We start from the raw sequence: 20,170 nt of genomic DNA, 5'->3' as shown, positions 1-20,170 counted from the left end.
ACACACACACACACACACACACACACACACACACACACTCCACACACACACACACACACACACACACTCCACACACACACACACACACACACACACACACACACACACACACACACACACACACACACACACACACACACACACTCCACACACACACACACACACACACACACACACACACACACACTCCACACACACACACACACTCCACACACACACACACACACACACACTCCACACACACTCCTCACACACACACACACACACACTCCACACACACTCCCCACACACACACACTCCACACACACTCCTCACACTCCCCACACACACACACTCCTCACACTCTCTCTCACACACACACACACACACACACACACACACACTCACACTCACACACACACACACACACACTCCTCACACACACACACACACACACACACTCCTCACACACACACACACACACACACACCCCCACACACACACACACACACACACACACACCCCTCACACACACACACACCTCACACACACACACACACCCCACACACACACACACACACTGACCCCCCCACACACACACCTAGTGTCCTGTCTCTAGGAGTTTGCCCACACTGGCCCGGTCAGACCTGATGCAGTTGTTGCTCTTTGGGTACATTTTACTTTTTAAAAGGAAGAGGAGTGGGGGCCATATTTCAGTGGGTCTGAAACCTGTGTTGTTTTTTCTAAAAAACCTTCCTGTTTTCAGTGCTCGTAACTTCAGCAACACTGGGCTGTTTGCAGTAGCTTCCTTTGAACTTGTTTGAGTGACAGCTGAGCTGCTCCTGATACATGAAGCTTTCAGGAGCTGCTGGTGGGTTAAATATCAATCCTCTGTCTTCAATGAGAAGCCTTGCAGAATCCATACCCTTCAGGTGTGTGAGGGTTTGAAGTGCTGGGCTGTTCCTATTCCAGTTCAGTTGTAGACGGGGTGAAACACCTCTTTGTCGGGGCTTCGCTGAGTGAGCAGCACCTTATTAAAACTCCGCCCCATGTGAGACCACAGAGGCAGCTGGAGACTGGAAGCTGTGAGAGTTCTACAGCTGCTGTCGCCTCTTGGCTACTGGATGTGGTGAGATGACTCAGAGAGCTGCGGTTTCTGCTCTGCAGCTTGTGCGGGCCGTGTGCCCTTGACACTACATTGCTTTCTGGGGTCCTTATCACTTTGAACTTTTAATGTTCTTTTGAATGCAACTTTAGAAACATTGCTGTGTCCTGTCTGCTGTCGGTTTATCTTTACACAGCTGGTTTGCTGAATGGTTGCTGAACTCTTCTTAAAAAAAACCAGAAAAGGCATTTTTTTGTTTTTTGTTTTGATGCAAAACATTTTTTTTTGAAGAAGCCAGTCATTGACATTTGCAAGCAGTTCGAAGCGATCGCTCGGCAGTCTCTGAATAGTTACACTGACCTGGATTTGCCCATGAAAAACCGTGGCTTTAAAGGGGCAGCCAGGGTTTCACATCGCAGCCGGAGCCAAGCTCCGCACTCCCCTCCGCCCAGTTTTCTCTTTGCTTTTCCCAAAGGCATTAACTCTTGATGGGATCCATGAGTGCCCTCCGGTACCTCTCTAAAGTAACCATTCTTCATGTGTGAAATCAGCCAGTGAGCAAGCTAATCGATTGTGGGGGGGGCACCACAGTCAAGTCCAATCTTCTCATCCAGCGCACACGCTGACTATTACTTTGCAGCGCACACGCTGACTATTACTTTGCAGCGCACACGCTGACTATTACTTTGCAGCGCACACGCTGACTATTACTTTGCAGCACACACGCTGACTATTACTTTGCAGCGCACACGCTGACTATTACTTTGCAGCGCACACGCTGACTATTACTTTGCAGCGCACACGCTGACTATTACTTTGCAGCACACACGCTGACTATTACTTTGCAGCGCACACGCTGACTATTACTTTGCAGCGCACGCTGACTATTACTTTGCAGCGCACACGCTGACTATTACTTTGCAGCGCACACGCTGACTATTACTTTGCAGCGCACGCTGACTATTACTTTGCAGCGCACACGCTGACTATTACTTTGCAGCGCACACGCTGACTATTACTTTGCAGCGCACACGCTGACTGTTACTTTGCAGCGCACACGCTGACTTACTTTGCAGCGCACACGCTGACTATTACTTTGCAGCGCACACGCTGACTATTACTTTGCAGCGCACACGCTGACTATTACTTTGCAGCGCACACGCTGACTATTTGCAGCGCACACGCTGACTGTTACTTTGCAGCGCACACGCTGACTGTTACTTTGCAGCGCACACGCTGACTGTTACTTTGCAGCGCACACGCTGACTATTACTTTGCAGCGCACACGCTGACTATTACTTTGCAGCGCACACGCTGACTGTTACTTTGCAGCGCACACGCTGACTGTTACTTTGCAGCGCACACGCTGACTGTTACTTTGCAGCGCACACGCTGACTATTACTTTGCAGCGCACACGCTGACTATTACTTTGCAGCGCACACGCTGACTGTTACTTTGCAGCGCACACGCTGACTGTTACTTTGCAGCGCACACGCTGACTGTTACTTTGCAGCGCACACGCTGACTATTACTTTGCAGCGCACACGCTCACTGTTGCTTTCCAGCATGGATCTACAGGAGATTACAAAGTATTTACAGCACAGAATTGATTCCGGAGATGAAGGGGTTGACTTATGAAGAAAGGTTGAGCAGGTTGGGCCTATATTTATTGGAATTTAGAAGAATGAGAGGGGATCTTATTGAAACATATAAGATAATGAGGGGGCTCAACAAGGTAGATGCAGAGAGGATGTTTCCCCTCGTGGGGAAATCTAGAACTCGGGGGCACAGTTTCAGAATAAAGGGTCGCCCTTTTAGAACTGAGATGAGGAGGAATTTCTTCTCTGAGGGTCGTAAATCTGTGGAATTCTCTGCCCCAGAGAGCTGTGGAGGCTGGGTCATTAAATATATTTAAGGTGGAGATAGACAGATTTTTGCAAGATAAGGGAGTGAAGGGTTATGGGGAGCAGGCAGGGAAGTGGCTATGAGCCCAAGATCAGCCATGATCTGATTGAATGGCGGAGCAGGCTCGAGGGGCCAAGTGGCCTATTCCTGCTCCTATTTCTTATGTAGAAACAGGCCATTCGGCCTAACAGGTCTATGCCGGTGTTTATGCTCCACACGAGCCTCCTCCCTCCCTACTTCATCTAACCCCATCAACATATCCATCTATTCCTCTCTCCCTCATGTGCTTATCCAGCTTCCCTTGAATGTATCTCTGCTATTCACCTCACTACTCCCTGTGGTAATGAGTTCCACATTCTAACCACTCTGTGTAAAGAATTTTCTCCTGAATTCCTTATTGGATTTATGAGTGACTATCTTATATTTATGGCCCCTTGTTCTGGTCTCGCTCACAAGTGGAAACATCTTCTCCACGTCTACTCTATCAAACCCTTTCATAATGTTAAAGACCTCTATCGGGTCACCCCTCAGCCTTCTCTTTTCTAGAGGAAAGAGCCCCAGCCTGTTCAGATTGATCAAACGTGGTTAAGTTTCACCTCGCTAACCCAGAGGCACTGAACCCAAACCTAGCACCCCTACTGCTGCCGTGGCTAAGATCAGCTAACTCAGCACAGGCTGGAGATGGAAGCTGCAACCTTCTGGCCTTTAGGCTACACCTGCTGGTGCCTTTACCCACTAGGCGACTTAGAGTCACCTGAAGGGAGAGCTAACACCAACGTTCCTGCTAAGCCGCGCCGCGGTCTGGAGGTCCTGCGCAGCTGCTACAGGGAAAAAACCGTGTATGCGCAAACATTTGAATGGGCCAGTTGAAGGATCATGCACTAAAAAAAAAAAGAGGGGGAACATTGGTTAGCACACCTTTAGTATCCTGCAAACTGCAGGCTTTACCCAAAGGGCCTGAAGCAAGTTAACCCATTAACACTACTGCATTCCGACTTCTGCGCCAAGCAAACGTGTTGGTGCGTGAAATAACAACAGAAAATGCTGGAAATACTCAGCAGGCCAGGCAGTATCCGTGGAGAGCTGAAATAACAACAGAAAATGCTGGAAATACTCGGCAGGCCAGGCAGTATCCGTGGAGAGCTGAAATAACAACAGAAAATGCTGGAAATACTCGGCAGGCCAGGCAGTATCCGTGGAGAGCTGCTGGCCTGCTGAGTATTTCCAGCATTTTCTGTTATTTCAGATTTCCAGCATCCACAGTATTTTGCTATTATATTAGTGTTGGTGCGTGAGGTGCCTGCTCGCTGGTTACTGCTCTGCACGTATAGCTCATCAGGTCCATAGGCAGCTGGAAGACTGCAGAAGCAGCACGAACTCTTTGCTGCCATTATTGGAAGCCTCGATGTAAACTGGCTCTGTCCTTAAGCTATGATTAGATATTATTTGCATAGGAGGAAGTGTGTGTGAGTATTTGAGGTTGTGGCCCCTGATAATTTTTAACCAGTCGACCTGTGGTGCAGTGCGTGGGGAGTGCAGGCCAAGTGTAGCCTTTGGGTGAAGCGGGTTGGGAGGGGGAGTAGTTGGACCACTGGTGGAATTCAGGCCCAATTTTAAAGTCACACATCTGTGTTTATTTAAAAATTCTATTATAAATGTCTATGTCCATATTTATCATGAAAACTGTATGTAAACTTCCTGCAAATGTTGCGTTACAACGAGGAGAAAAAGCGAGGTCATTTGAGCAGCACCCTACAATTGTACAGCACAGAGAGAGAGCTCTGCTTGCTTTCCCCATTCACAAGATTATTATGGATGAGGAACTGTATTTAGCCCCTCTTCATCCAGAAGGACCTGTCAGTCTCTCTCTTTTCCCCCCCCCCCCCCCCCCCCCCCCCCAATTTCAGCATCTAATTGTATCTGTGGTTTTTTTCCGAGGCACAAGCGAGAAGGGCGATTCTACAGGTGAAAAACATGGGTAAGGACAGGAGTGGGGCTTGGATGTGCCACCCCTGTGGTTGAATAGCGGGCCACAACTCGCTGTCTAGGCTGACCCAAGAAGAAAGCCAAAGTACCAGAGGGTAGCCAACGTGTGGAATATTATCCCAGAAGAGGAAGATAGCTGGAATGATTTTTTAAAAGACATTCAGTCGTTGATTCTTGGATACACGGGACCGAGAGCTCGGAATCAGCAAAGACCATTCAATCTTTCGAGCCCGAGCCTCCCATGTTCAGCTGACTCGAACCGATCACTGCCTGCACCAACCCAGGCAACCTCTGAGTGGAAAGTTCTGCTTAAATATTCAAAGGTCCTTAAAAGTAATCAATACCACATCACACTATTCACCCTCCAGTCAACCTTCCTGTTGATTCCCCCCTCCTCCCAGCATTGCCCTGTGGGGTATCTGACCAAACTATGCAGAGTGAGGAATGAGCTTGTGTACTGGAACTAGGTGAGCTGCTTTGTGAAGGTTAACTAGAGGAAAGGTCTCACTTTGCATAAATTATGTCACATTTTGCATAAATTATGCGCTTAATTCAATTGCCAGGATTTCTGAATTAGATCATGCAAATCTACAGAGTGTTTCTTCACCATATTCACAGTCAATTGAATGATTACAAGACTGTTTTGTCCTGAAGTTTTGAATTCCTGTTTGGCCTGTGTTGGGCAGTAAAAGTTATGCCTCTCTTTGTTTAAAAACGTCGTTCACTTACTGTTTCTCAGCAGTGTATCTGCAAGGATTTCTCACCATGTGCAAAATGTCAGTCCTGAATCTCTCTCTGCTTCCCACAGGCCTGCTCCTTACACTGTTAAATGGATTAACCCAAGAGTGCTGAGAATGTGGAACTCGCTCCCACAGGGAATAATTGAGCCAATTAGCACAGAAGCATTTAAGGGGAAGCTAGATAAACAGATGAGGGAGAAAGGAATAGGTTATGCTGATAGTGTTATATGCAGAGGGGTGGGAGGAGGTGGCTCGTGTGGAGCATGAACAGTGGCACAGATCTGTTGGGTTGAATGGCCTGTTTCTTTGCTGTACATTCTGTGTAATTCTATGATGGTGGAACTGAAGCCTCTGGCAGTACCTGATTTGGAAGAGCCAGTCAGATCACCCAAAGCTAACATGAAAGGTGTTTAAATGAATGAAAGCATTGGCTCAGTAAGGTTCAACCAATGAGTTCTGAGCCATTCCGACCTGTGCTTCGAATCCCTGGGCCACCGAGTCAGCTCATTTGGGTCAGAGATTGGGGCACAACAATTGGCCTTGGCTCACTTAGGGGAAGATCAACCACGCTTCCTACTCCTGACCTCTGTCCAGTGACTCTTGGTGTACAGGATTAGGCTCGAGTCTGGTGCCCCTGCAGTTGAATAGCCTGCCAACACACCCTGCCTAGGCCTAGCATTGGTGGGTGAGGCGAATGGGTCTCGCCCCAGGAAAAGAGCCAGCAGTTGAGATGGGGAGACAATCAGTGGGAGGAGAGCAGAACATGTCACAAACAAAATGAAAGGCAGAGTTGGAGCCCTGACTGATTTCCCCCCCCTCCCACCTCCCAACCATCTGACACAGAACTGGGATAGCACCCGGGATCTCTGAACCACACCGGGCAGTGTCCGTAGCCGACTGTAATGTCTGAATCCCAGTATGTGTAAAGTGTCTGGTTCCTGTGCGGGTAACTGGGTGGGTTGGGGTTGGGATGGGTGCCCACAGCTCCTGTGGGGCTGGATCTCTCGGTGAAGTGCTCGCTGTCTTCTTTTACTCCGTGTCCCAGATACAGATACTGTCGAATGTTGGAAGAAGGATCGTTCAGGGGAAGAACGGCTGACTTCCTGCTCATGTTTATTTTCGGCGGGTTTTTAATGACAGTATCCTTTTTGCAGTGTACCTGATTGTTGCTGTAGTCATCGCTACTGGTCTCTCGTACAGTGCTTCGTTATACCGGTTTTATAACTTTTCAGATTGGTAAGTGCCTCCAACGATCATTCTGAACTGGTCGCTGTGCACTGTGTAGTGGCGATGCCAACTCTTTTACCCTGCCCACCCCTATATCCTGGGTCTCTGCTCACCATCTCTGAGTATCCAGGGAGGACGGCTTGTAATAGAAAGAAAACCTTGCTTTTCTAGAGCACTTTCATGGCCTCAGGATATCCCAAAGCGCTCCATAGGCAATGAAGTCTTTTTTTGAAGTGTAATCACTGTTGCAATGTAGGGAAATGCCACCAGTACAATAAAACATGACCAGTGGTGTACACGGTCTCACTCAGCACATGCAGGTACACGAATCACTGGGCTCTGGGTGATTGGTCAATCAGCAGTGTGAAACACTAGGCTGATAGCCCATCGAGGAAGCCCCTGTAAATCACGATAACTCGAGCAATTTCTTGGCAGGCTGACACAGCGCTGTAGCGTGGATGTGGCTGTTCACCTTTAATTGCCCACTATCCCTTGGATATTCCTTCTGAACCAGCACAAATGGCTCGCACATGTAGCGCCTTCACACCCACAGTGCTGAGTTGGTGTCAGAAGTACAGCTTGTGAAGGAACTGCTGGAGCGGCAAGCTCAGCAGTGCAGCTGTACACCTTGGGCTAGAAGGGAGAATGACTGGGAGCGTAGCAGTGGGCTATACACAGCGTGACCTACACATGGTGCCAGGAGACTGGTTATAGAGCTGCATTGCCATAGGTTGGGAATAGTTTGGAAATCATTTGCAGAAAAGCAGAGAAAGAAGTACTGAAATGGATAAAGTGCACAATAGAGAAATGCTGGTCTCTGCTGGGTGTGGGGGAGGGGCCGGGTGTGTGGGAGGGGGGCTGGGTGTGGATGGGGGGGGGATGTGGGGGGTGGGGGGTCCGGATGTGGGGGTGGGGGGTCCGGATGTGGGGGAGGGGGGGGTCCGGATGTGGGGGAGGGGGGGGGACGGGATGTGGGGGGGGGGGGGTCCGGATGTGGGGGAGGGGGGGGGGGCGGGGCGGATGTGGGGGAGGGGGGGCTGTAAATATTGGGTTTACTCTTTCTGACGTCTTACTCCTGGGCTCATCAAACTAGAGCGAGTTGTCTAGTCTGTGATAAACAGGGATGATGTTTCACTTACTTTTTAAATGACCAGTGAACAGAGCAATGAAAGCGTGCAAAGGACAGGTCTCCTAAACTGAACATCAGTGTGAGCCAGCCATGGCTTAGCTCTCACAATACCACAGAGTCTGACCTGCTCTCTTCACATTCCACTATTTAAGAAAGGAGGGAGAGAGAAAATGGGAAAATACAGCCAGTTAGCTGACATCAATAGTAGGGAAAATGCTAGAATCTATTATTAAGGACGTGGTAACAGGGCACTTAGAAAATAATAATAGGATTGGGCAGAGTCAACACAGATTTATGAAATCTGTTAAGAGTTTTTTGAGGTTGTAACTAACAGAATAGATAAGGGGGAACCAGTGAATGTGGTGTATTTGGATTTTCAAAAGGCATTTAATAAGGTGCCACACAAGAGATTATTCAACAAAATTAGGGCTCATGGGATTGGGGGGAATATCTTAGCATGGATTGAGGATTGGTTAATGGACAGAAAACAGAGAGTAGGAATAAACGGATCATTTTCGGGTTGGCAGGCTGTAACTAGTGGGATGCCGCAAGGATCAGTGCTTGGGCCTCAGCTATTCACAATCTACGTCAATGATTTGGATGAGGGGACCAAATGTAATAAATCCAAGTTTGCTGATGATACAAAGCTGGGTGAGAATGTAAGTTGTGAGGAGGATGCAAAGAGGTTTCAAGGGGATATAGACAGGCTAAGTGAGTGGGCGAGAACATGGCAAATGGAATATAATGTGGAGAAGTGTGAAGTTATCCACTTTGGTAGGAAAAATAGAAAAGCAGAGTATTTTTTAAATGGTGAGAGATCGGGAAATGTTGGTGTTCAGAGGGACCTGGGTGTCCTTGTACACGAATCACTGAAAGTTAACATGCAGGTACAGCAAGCAATTAGGAAAGCAAATGATATGTTGGCCTTTATTTGAGTATAAGAGTAAAGACGTCTTACTGCAATTATATAGGGCCCTGGTGAGACCACACCTGGAGTATTGTGTACAGTTTTGGTCTCCTTACCTAAGGAAGCATATACTTGCCATAGAGGGAGTGCAACGAAGGTTCACCAGACTGATTCCTGGGGAGGGGGGGATTGTCCAATGAGGAGAGATTGAGTAGACTAGGCCTATACTCTCTGGAGTTTAGAAGAATGAGAGGTGATCTCATTGAAACATACAAAATTCTTACAGGGCTTGACAGGGTAGATGCTGGGAGACTGTTTCCCCCTGGCTGGGGAGTCTAGAACCAGGGGTCACAGTCTCAGAATAAGGGGTCGGCCATTTAGGACTGAGATGAAGAGAAATTTCTTCACTCAGGGTGGTGAATCTTTGGAATTCTCTACCCCAGAGGCTGGGGAGGCTCAGTTGTTGAGTATATTCAAGACAGAGATCGATAGATTTTTGGATATTAAGGGAATCGAGGGATATGGGGATAGTGCTGGAAGGTGGAGATGAGGTAGTAGATCAGCCATGATTTTATTGAATGGCGGAGCAGGCTCGAGGGGCCGAATGTCCAACTCCTGCTCCTATTTCTTATGTTCTTATCCCGTGAGCCTTGACTCTGTAGTACTCAGCTGTTTGGAATCTTTGCGAGCTTGTTCTTCCTAGGCCAGGCTTTCACCATCATGCTGGTGTACATCTGGAGCAGGAGGAACCCATTTGTACGAATGAATTTCTTTGGACTGCTCAACTTCCAGGCTCCCTTCTTGCCATGGGTGCTGATGGGATTCTCACTGCTTCTGGGAAACTCTGTCATCGTTGACTTGTTGGGTAAGTTTGAAGTGTTTGAATTTACAAAGTTGTTTATGCTAATCCCAGAAAAGCCTGATGTAACTAATTGTTGTTCTAGGGCTAATGGTAAGCTGAGTTAAAGGGCAAGTAGATTCTACTGAATTGTTCATGATCTTCGATATTATAAAGAGGGATATCTGTGCACTTACCAGTCACCTGATTGCTCTGGTCTTAAGCTTCATAAATGCTGATTTAAGGAAGTTTGGGAGGAGACACATTGTTTAGCTATCCTCTGGTGTCAATGTGAAGTTCTATCCACTGACCTTGGGGTATATATCTATATATTATATTACAATACACAGACACACACGAGGGGTGAGGAGAGCCCAGTGTTTGGGTGGGGGGGAAGATGAGTTAATGCAGGAGGAGGTCACTGAGGGAGTATGGGTGAAGAATGGAAGGATTTTCAAAGTGAGGATTAAACATCAGAGAGGGGCTTCAGGCCCTGGACTACCCGTGAGTATCAGTGTGGGAGATCCATATATGATATATCTATGTAAATATTGTGCTATTGTGTGTGATGTACTAGTGCACTCTGCCCCTAGTCCCTGTCCATTTCCATAGGATCAGATAATTCTGCTCAATGGGAATCAGTATGAGGAGCCCTTGAGTAACCTGAAGCCTGTATTCATTCCCTCTCCATCGATACAGGGATTGCAGTTGGTCATATATATTACTTCCTGGAAGATGTATTCCCGAACCAGCCGGGAGGGGTGAAGCTTCTGGTGACCCCGGGCTTTCTGTAAGTCTTGCCTCTTTATGTTCTCATTACCGTTTTTGTTAATACAGGTAGAACGTCCCGAATCCGGCAACCTCGGGACTGAGGCCGAGCCGGTTTTCGGGTTTTTCCGGACTTCAGAACGTGTTTCTGATGTCCGAAGTCCGGAAATGCCCACGGCCAGGTTGCGATATTTCCGGACTTCGGAAATCAGAAACACGTGCCGAGTCTGGAAATGCCTGGGCCCAGGTTGCGCTTTTGGTAAGCCTCCCTCAGGGTGTCCAGATTCCGGAACATTTTACGGATTCCGGACCACTGCCACCAATCGCCCCGGATTCTGGAACATTCCGGATTCCAGAACTCTGGATTTGGGATGCTCAACCTGTACAGTGAAAATATATTCGGCTAATTTGAGCTGGCTGCCGTTAGCTGAGTGCTGGAGTAAATCCACTGAACGGGTAACCCTTGTCCTACTTTTTAATGGCCTTAGTTGTTTGACTTCTGTTACTTTTGAGTTTTTGACCTGTTCTGAAGGCCGCTGACTGATGCTGGGGGAGGGTTCCATGGGCACTGGCTGCACTCTCGTATCCTGCTCCAGTGTGAACATAGTGTGTGCTGACTGGCTCTTCGGCACTGGACGGCATCACAGCCCAGCCCAATCTTGTTCACCGCGTGTGGGCACACTTTCTGGCGTAGGGCTACCAGGTTGCCCTAGGTTCTCCTGCCTCCCCAGCCCAGCCAATTGTAGCTTTTCCACTGCCACTACAGCACAGGTCTGGGGCTTCCACTACCACACCAGGCAGTACACATAGCCACAAAGCTGGCAGAGGAGCTACCCGCAAATCTATTAGATCATGGTAATCACAAACCATCAGCTGTAATAACCACACGCAGCGCTGTGCCGTTAGAAGAATCGCCTGGTATTGGTTGTGTTTGGGTGGTTGTCCCAGTGGATCAGCGAGAGCTCCTGTTCAGTAAGTGATGCTGTTTGAGACTGAACAGGAGCTGGCTGCACTGCCTTGGTGTGTCCAGCGTTGGCTCCAGCTGTACCTGATCATTCAGTCGAAAGCTGATATACGAACGTCCAGCTCTGTCCCCCGCCTCTCTCGGCCCATTCCTCCCCCCCGCGCCTCTTGGTCCTGGCCTGGGGCTCTGGGTCTGTGTGTATCGGACACTGCCACAGGTGTAGAGATCTTTATTGCAGTTCCCACACATGATGTAACTCTGTTTCTTGCTTCTCTGAATTATAGGAAGGCAATCTTTGATGGCGCAGAAGAGGATCCCAATTACAATGTGCTCCCCGAGGATCGGCCAGGGGGATTGAACTGGGGTCAGGGACAAAGACTCGGGGACCAGAATGAACAGAACCCCAACGCGCAGCAGTGATACCTCACGTTCTGACCAGAGACTGGACATTACTGAAACGGAGAAAGTTTATTTTTTATTTTATTTTATGCAGAGATTGTGGTGCTTTCAGAATCTTTGATTCCCGACTGTGACAATTAAAGTGATAATTGATCGCAGCTGTTGCATCACCATCATCGACAAATTCCAGGATGTTTTTAAAGAGTTAGTGGCAGAGTATCTCATCGTGCTTTGAATACCTTTACTCGTGTGTAAGCCCATCGTATCCCAGGCTCTCGTAACTTGTAGAGAATCTCTGTAACTCCCCTATCGCCATATGATGGTGTGAAAGCGGCTTTACTCACTTTACTATCTCAAACTGGAGAGTTGCTGCTGAGTCTCCCAGCTGGTGCCCGATGACAGTATTAAGCCACACAATCACAGACTCTTGAGTTAGCTGAAGTGAGCTGGGCTACAATTGGCCTCAGCACCCCCAGGTAAAAGAGGAGGAAAAATCCACCAGGGTTCCCACTCCTGATTGTAATCCTGCTGGGAAATGTGTGTGCGCTGTGATGAATATCCTGCCAACATTCACTGTCCAGGCTCATGTGAAGAATGGCGACTGTGGATTTGGACACCAGTGAGAGTGTGCACCTTGGGGAGGGGTGGGATCTGGTGGGAGTGTAATTGTGACTGGGGATTGCACACTGGGGTTTTTCAATCTTTCAGTTCCAGACCTGGGTTCCAATCCAGCCCAGAGCTGAGGGTTTACCAATTACTCTGCTGAAAGGGAGCGAGTTGTTTGGGGCAGAAACGGAGTGGATTTTGGCAAACTGCGATCTCGGCCTGTTCAGCACCATTTGTCTCTGGAGAAATGGAAGCTTCTGACAATTAACCAAATTTCTTTAAAAACTAGTTTCTAATTTTAAAGAAATTTCACAAACTTAAAGGCCGTACTGCTGATTTCCTTTTTATTGCAGTGTGCTTCAGAAGCATTGAGATCATCTGTTGCCTTTGTCTCATATTTTGATTTATTCTGTGGAAAGCCGAGGTTGTGATTTAATGCAGAGAGAGCTCACGGGGACCAGCCCAGCCCCTGAATGGTGGAGGGGGAGGAGAGAACACTCTAAATCTCACTGCTGCTGGGCTTAGAGGACAGTCACTTATCCTTACCCTTAATACAAGTTTGAGGACTGGGAAATACTGAATCATCTAATATTTTTTATTAAAACAATGATGCAACCCATTACATACATTGCCCATTAGATTGCTACTGAAAGTACTCACGCGCAACAGATTCATCGGGTGTCGTCTTGACTAGGTATAGTCCCTGAGTGGCTCTGGTGTGTTGTATCTTTATAGGTTAACTACATCCTCCTAATGAGATGCTATTCTGTCAATGTGTCCTACCTACGCCTAGTTACTATGTGAGTACATTAACCTACTGCATCACCGTGTCATGACGTTCCTTATGGTTTTTTATGCGCAGTACCATCTATCTTGTTATTTGTTCTCTCTGCATGAAAATCATGGATATCACTCATGGCCTTTACTTCCTTATCTCCTTTCGATACATCTCACACCTAATTCTATTCAGTCTTCCTGTCTCTAGACTGTCTGGCCTTCTGCCCATTACATTTCTCACCTCTTCCCACAAACTGTTAATGAGTAATGTTATAACACCAGGTCCTGACCGTGTCCTGTGTGTGACCTACAGCTACTTGTAGAGTTAGTTTAGTGTGTGCGCATGCATGTTTTGCATTTGGAAATGCTTATTAGGGCTATTCTACCTGGCATACCTATTCTTAAACTGGATAAAACTCCCCTGATGTCCTGGTGACAGTCAGTTGTACGCATTCAGTTCCCGCTCCGTGCTGAGTTAGCTGGTTCAGCCAGCTAGTGTCGTGGAACCCCTGGGTTAGGGAGAGGAAAATGTTCCCGGGCTCCTGATCACAATGCTGGAGCAGTGCATGAGTGTTGGGTGAGGACACGATTAGACTTTGTTGATGTTCAGAGGGACCTGGGTGTCCTTGTACACGAATCACTGAAAGTTAACATGCAGGTACAGCAAGCAATAGGAAAGCAAATGGTATGTTGGCCTTTATTACAAGAGGATTTGAGTATAAGAGTAAAGACATCTTACTGCAATTATATAGGGCCCTGGTGAGACCACACCTGGAGTATTGTGTACAGTTTTGGTCTCCTTACCTAAGGAAGGATATACTTGCCATAGAGGGAGTGCAACGAAGGTTCACCAGACTGGTTCCTGGGATGGGGGGATTGTCCTGTGAGGAGAGATTGAGTAGACTAGGCCTATATTCCCTAGAGTTTAGAAGAATGAGACATAGAGAATTCTTCAGGGGCTTGACAGGGTAGATGCAGGGAGGATGTTTCCCCTGGCTGTTGAGTCCAGAACCAGGGGTCACAGTCTCAGGATAAGGGGTTGGCCATTTAGGACTGAAATGAGGAGAAATGTCTTCTCGGAGGGATGTGAATCTTTGGAATTCTGTACCCCAGAGGACTGTGGATGCTCAGTCGTTGAGTATATTAAAGACAGATCGATAGATGTTTGGATACTAAGGGAATCGCGTGATATGGGGATCAGGTGGGAAGGTGGAGTTGGAAGTCGAAGATCAGCCATGATCTTATTGAATGGCAGAGCAGACTTGAAGGGCCGTATGGCCTACTCCTGCTCCTGTGTTCTTATGATCGGACTGCTGTGTGTGTGTTGTGTGATCGGACTGCTGTGTGTGTGTTGTGTGATCGGACTGGTGTGTGTGTGTTGTGTGATCAGACTGCTGTGTGTGTGTGTTGTGTGATCGGACTGCTGTGTGTGTGTTGTGTGATCGGACTGCTGTGTGTGTGTTGTGTGATCGGACTGCTGTGTGTGTGTGTGTGTTGTGTGATCGGACTGGTGTGTGTGTGTTGTGTGATCGGACTGTTGTGTGTGTGTGTTGTGTGATCGGACTGCTGTGTGTGTGTTGTGTGATCGGACTGTTGTGTGTGTTGTGTGATCGGACTGCTGTGTGTGTGTGTGTGTGTGTGTTGTGTGATCGGACTGCTGTGTGTGTGTTGTGTGATCGGACTGCTGTGTGTGTGTTGTGTGATCGGACTGCTGTGTGTGTGTTGTGTGATCGGACTGCTGTGTGTGTGTTGTGTGATCGGACTGTTGTGTGTGTTGTGTGATCGGACTGGTGTGTGTGTGTTGTGTGATCAGACTGCTGTGTGTGTGTGTTGTGTGATCGGACTGCTGTGTGTGTGTTGTGTGATCGGACTGCTGTGTGTGTGTGTGTGTTGTGTGATCGGACTGGTGTGTGTATGTTGTGTGATCGGACTGGTGTGTGTGTGTTGTGTGATCGGACTGTTGTGTGTGTGTGTTGTGTGATCGGACTGCTGTGTGTGTGTTGTGTGATCGGACTGCTGTGTGTGTGTGTGTGTGTGTGTTGTGTGATCGGACTGCTGTGTGTGTGTGTGTTGTGTGATCGGACTGCTGTGTGTGTGTTGTGTGATCGGACTGCTGTGTGTGTGTTGTGTGATCGGACTGGTGTGTGTATGTTGTGTGATCGGACTGGTGTGTGTGTGTTGTGTGATCGGACTGCTGTGTGTGTGTGTTGTGTGATCGGACTGCTGTGTGTGTGTTGTGTGATCGGACTGCTGTGTGTGTGTTGTGTGATCGGACTGCTGTGTGTGTGTTGTGTGATCGGACTGGTGTGTGTATGTTGTGTGATCGGACTGCTGTGTGTGTGTTGTGTGATCGGACTGCTGTGTGTGTGTTGTGTGATCGGACTGTTGTGTGTGTTGTGTGATCGGACTGCTGTGTGTGTGTTGTGTGATCGGACTGCTGTGTGTGTGTTGTGTGATCGGACTGGTGTGTGTGTTGTGTGATCGGACGTGTGTGTGTGTGTTGTGTGATCGGACTGCTGTGTGTGTGTTGTGTGATCGGACTGTTGTGTGTGTGTTGTGTGATCGGACTGTTGTGTGTGTTGTGTGATCGGACTGCTGTGTGTGTGTGTTGTGTGATCGGACTGCTGTGTGTGTGTTGTGTGATCGGACTGTTGTGTGTGTGTTGTGTGATCGGACTGCTGTGTGTGTGTTGTGTGATCGGACTGGTGTGTGTGTGTTGTGTGATCGGACTGCTGTGTGTGTGTTGTGTGATCGGACTGCTGTGTGTGTGTTGTGATCGGACTGGTGTGTTGTGTGATCGGACTGGTGTGTGTGTGTTGTGTGATCAGACTGCTGTGTGTGTGTGTGTGTTGTGTGATCAGACTGCTGTGTGTGTGTGTTGTGTGATCAGACTGCTGTGTGTGTGTGTTGTGTGATCGGACTGCTGTGTGTGTGTTGTGTGATCGGACTGCTGTGTGTGTGTGTGTGTTGTGTGATCGGACTGCTGTGTGTGTGTTGTGTGATCGGACTGGTGTGTGTGTTGTGTGATCGGACTGCTCTGTGTGTGTGTTGTGTGATCGGACTGCTGTGTGTGTGTTGTGTGATCGGACTGCTGTGTGTGTGTTGTGTGATCGGACTGCTGTGTGTGTGTTGTGTGATCGGACTGGTGTGTGTGTGTTGTGTGATCGGACTGCTGTGTGTGTGTTGTGTGATCGGACTGCTGTGTGTGTTGTGTGATCGGACTGCTGTGTGTGTGTTGTGTGATCGGACTGCTGTGTGTGTGTGTGTTGTGTGATCGGACTGGTGTGTGTGTTGTGTGATCGGACTGCTGTGTGTGTGTTGTGTGATCGGACTGCTGTGTGTGTGTTGTGTGATCGGACTGCTGTGTGTGTGTTGTGTGATCGGACTGCTGTGTGTGTGTTGTGTGATCGGACTGCTGTGTGTGTGTTGTGTGATCGGACTGCTGTGTGTGTGTTGTGTGATCGGACGGCTGTGTGTGTGTTGTGTGATCGGATGTGTGTGTTGTGTGATCGGACTGCTGTGTGTTGTGTGATCGGACGTGTGTGTGTGTGTTGTGTGATCGGACTGCTGTGTGTGTGTTGTGTGATCGGATGTGTGTGTTGTGTGATCGGACTGCTGTGTGTGGTGTGATCGGACGTGTGTGTGTGTGTTGTGTGATCGGACGTGTGTGTGTGTGTTGTGTGATCGGACGTGTGTGTGTGTGTTGTGTGATCGGACTGCTGTGTGTGTGTTGTGTGATCGGACTGCTGTGTGTGTGTTGTGTGATCGGACTGCTGTGTGTGTGTTGTGTGATCGGACTGGTGTGTGTGTGTTGTGTGATCGGACTGCTGTGTGTGTGTTGTGTGATCGGACTGCTGTGTGTGTGTGTGTGTTGTGTGATCGGACTGCTGTGTGTGTGTTGTGTGATCGGACTGCTGTGTGTGTGTTGTGTGATCGGACTGCTCTGTGTGTGTGTTGTGTGATCGGACTGCTGTGTGTGTGTTGTGTGATCGGACTGCTGTGTGTATGTTGTGTGATCGGACTGCTGTGTGTATGTTGTGTGATCGGACTGCTGTGTGTGTGTTGTGTGATCGGACTGTTGTGTGTGTTGTGTGATCGGACTGCTGTGTGTGTGTTGTGTGATCGGACTGTGTGTGTGTTGTGTGATCGGACTGCTGTGTGTGTGTTGTGTGATCGGACTGCTGTGTGTGTGTTGTGTGATCGGACTGCTGTGTGTATGTTGTGTGATCGGACTGCTGTGTGTGTGTTGTGTGATCGGACTGTTGTGTGTGTGTGTGTGTTGTGTGATCGGACTGCTGTGTGTGTGTTGTGTGATCGGACTGCTGTGTGTGTTGTGTGATCGGACTGCTGTGTGTGTGTTGTGTGATCGGACTGCTGTGTGTGTGTTGTGTGATCGGACTGCTCTGTGTGTGTGTTGTGTGATCGGACTGCTCTGTGTGTGTGTTGTGTGATCGGACTGCTGTGTGTGTGTTGTGTGATCGGACTGCTGTGTGTATGTTGTGTGATCGGACTGCTGTGTATGTTGTGTGATCGGACTGCTGTGTGTGTGTTGTGTGATCGGACTGTTGTGTGTGTGTGTTGTGTGATCGGACTGCTGTGTGTGTGTTGTGTGATCGGACTGTGTGTGTGTTGTGTGATCGGACTGCTGTGTGTGTGTGTGTGTGTTGTGTGATCGGACTGCTGTGTGTGTGTTGTGTGATCGGACTGCTGTGTGTGTGTTGTGTGATCGGACTGCTGTGTGTATGTTGTGTGATCGGACTGCTGTGTGTGTGTTGTGTGATCGGACTTGTGTGTGTGTTGTGTGATCGGACTGCTGTGTGTGTGTGTTGTGTGATCGGACTGGTGTGTGTGTGTTGTGTGATCGGACTGCTGTGTGTGTGTTGTGTGATCGGACTGCTGTGTGTGTTGTGTGATCGGACTGGTGTGTGTGTTGTGTGATCGGACTGCTGTGTGTGTGTTGTGTGATCGGACTGCTGTGTGTGTGTTGTGTGATCGGACTGCTGTGTGTGTGTTGTGTGATCGGACTGCTGTGTGTGTGTTGTGTGATCGGACGGCTGTGTGTGTGTTGTGTGATCGGATGTGTGTGTTGTGTGATCGGACTGCTGTGTGTGGTGTGATCGGACTGCTGTGTGTGTGTGTTGTGTGATCGGACTGCTGTGTGTGTGTTGTGTGATCGGACTGCTCTGTGTTGTGTGATCGGACTGCTGTGTGTGTGTTGTGTGATCGGACTGCTGTGTGTGTGTTGTGTGATCGGACTGCTGTGTGTGTGTTGTGTGATCGGACTGCTGTGTGTGTGTTGTGTGATCGGACTGCTGTGTGTGTGTTGTGTGATCGGACGGCTGTGTGTGTGTTGTGTGATCGGACGTGTGTGTGTGTGTTGTGTGATCGGACGTGTGTGTGTGTGTTGTGTGATCGGACTGCTGTGTGTGTTGTGTGATCGGACGTGTGTGTGTGTGTTGTGTGATCGGACTGCTGTGTGTGTGTTGTGTGATCGGACTGCTGTGTGTGTGTTGTGTGATCGGACTGCTGTGTGTGTTGTGTGATCGGACGTGTGTGTGTGTGTTGTGTGATCGGACTGCTGTGTGTTGTGTGATCGGACGTGTGTGTGTGTGTTGTGTGATCGGACTGCTGTGTGTGTGTTGTGTGATCGGACTGCTGTGTGTGTGTGTGTTGTGTGATCGGACTGGTGTGTGTGTGTGTGTGATGTGTGAGGAGGGCCTTTTGGGGCAAAGTCACTGGGCTTTGCTAATAGTGAAATTGTAACTCAGCAGGAGTCAGTACCTTCAGGAGAGACGGCAGGGAAGAGAATTGGCAAAGAAACAATCCACATCACTGATGGACAACTAGAGAAAGCCGCTCTGCACTCTTCCCTCTCCTTTTCACTGATGCACTGTGTGGAGTTCACCTCTGCTTCACATGGGGTTTAGATACTGGCACCATGGGTGGGTTAATGAGGATTGAGGGGCTTGTGCAGGGACTATGGAAGGAATGGGCTGGTGGGATTTTCCGTGCCCGGACTGCAGGCTGGATTCAGGAACCCTGTGGCCAGGAACGTCTCCCTGTGACTGTTCTGGCAGCAGACGGTTCCTGTTGGCGAGAAGGGAAAACCGTGAGAAACGCACGTCTACCCTGTACAGACAAGCTGAAGCTGCCAGAGGCCCGAATAAATTAGCAGACCTGAAGGTAAATGGGTAATAAAAGGGTAGAGGTGTCTGGCTCAGCTGTGGCAGTGCTTAATCACAGGCCTTTGTTCAATAGGCAGGGGCAGCAGCGTTTAAATTGGAGTCCTTATTTCACAGGGTTGCGAGGAGTCAGTCTGATATTCTGGGAGGATGGGATCAAATGGGCCGAACACACCGTGTGAAATTTGAATGTTTTTTTTTAACTTGTGCCCTACTTTATTATATCTACATGTAACTACTTCATGTCACACTTCAAAAAGAATAAAACAGACCAAGTAATGTGGGATAAAAACAGAAAATGCTGGAAACACTGAGCAAGTCCAGCAGCATCTGTGGAGAGAGACGCTGAATTAACATTTCAGGTCGTGGGGTTAGAGGAGCTCCATTTATATCACCACTGCTGAGCATCACATCTTTAACTGTGACTGGAACACGACAGACGTCCCATGAATGCTGCTGAGTTTTGGGACTCTTAGTGCTGAATTTATTTAAATTGGTCAGTTTTGAATGCCGATGGAGGATGATGTCACGAGCCCAGGTACAGCCTGCCTGGAACCGAGTGAATGTAAATGATCTGAATAGAATGAGAAGACGGCCACCTCGCATTGACATGATTAGTCAACAGCTCCATTATTGGATCATGCAACTACCAGGATG

At 48.5% G+C, this 20,170-nt stretch overlaps 1 protein-coding gene across 1 annotated transcript in view; it reads left to right on the top strand.

Moving 5' to 3' along the window:
* The window catches only part of derl3 (derlin 3), a 43,346-nt gene extending 31,240 nt beyond the window's left edge, over positions 1 to 12,106 (top strand). Inside the window, exons 4-7 of the mRNA XM_085962110.1 lie at positions 6,762 to 6,855; positions 9,649 to 9,844; positions 10,517 to 10,607; positions 11,834 to 12,106. Coding sequence (XP_085818236.1) covers positions 6,762 to 6,855; positions 9,649 to 9,844; positions 10,517 to 10,607; positions 11,834 to 11,969 — 517 coding nt within the window. The 3' untranslated portion in view covers positions 11,970 to 12,106. The remainder of the gene's footprint in view (positions 1 to 6,761; positions 6,856 to 9,648; positions 9,845 to 10,516; positions 10,608 to 11,833) is intronic.
* Positions 12,107 to 20,170: the final 8,064 nt, after the last annotated feature.

This window comes from Somniosus microcephalus, chromosome 19 (assembly GCF_052327205.1).
Source record: "Somniosus microcephalus isolate GS21.2 chromosome 19, FLI_Smic_1.0, whole genome shotgun sequence".
Classification (NCBI taxonomy): Eukaryota; Metazoa; Chordata; class Chondrichthyes; order Squaliformes; family Somniosidae; genus Somniosus; species Somniosus microcephalus.
This window is presented reverse-complemented; position numbering and strand designations above follow the sequence as displayed.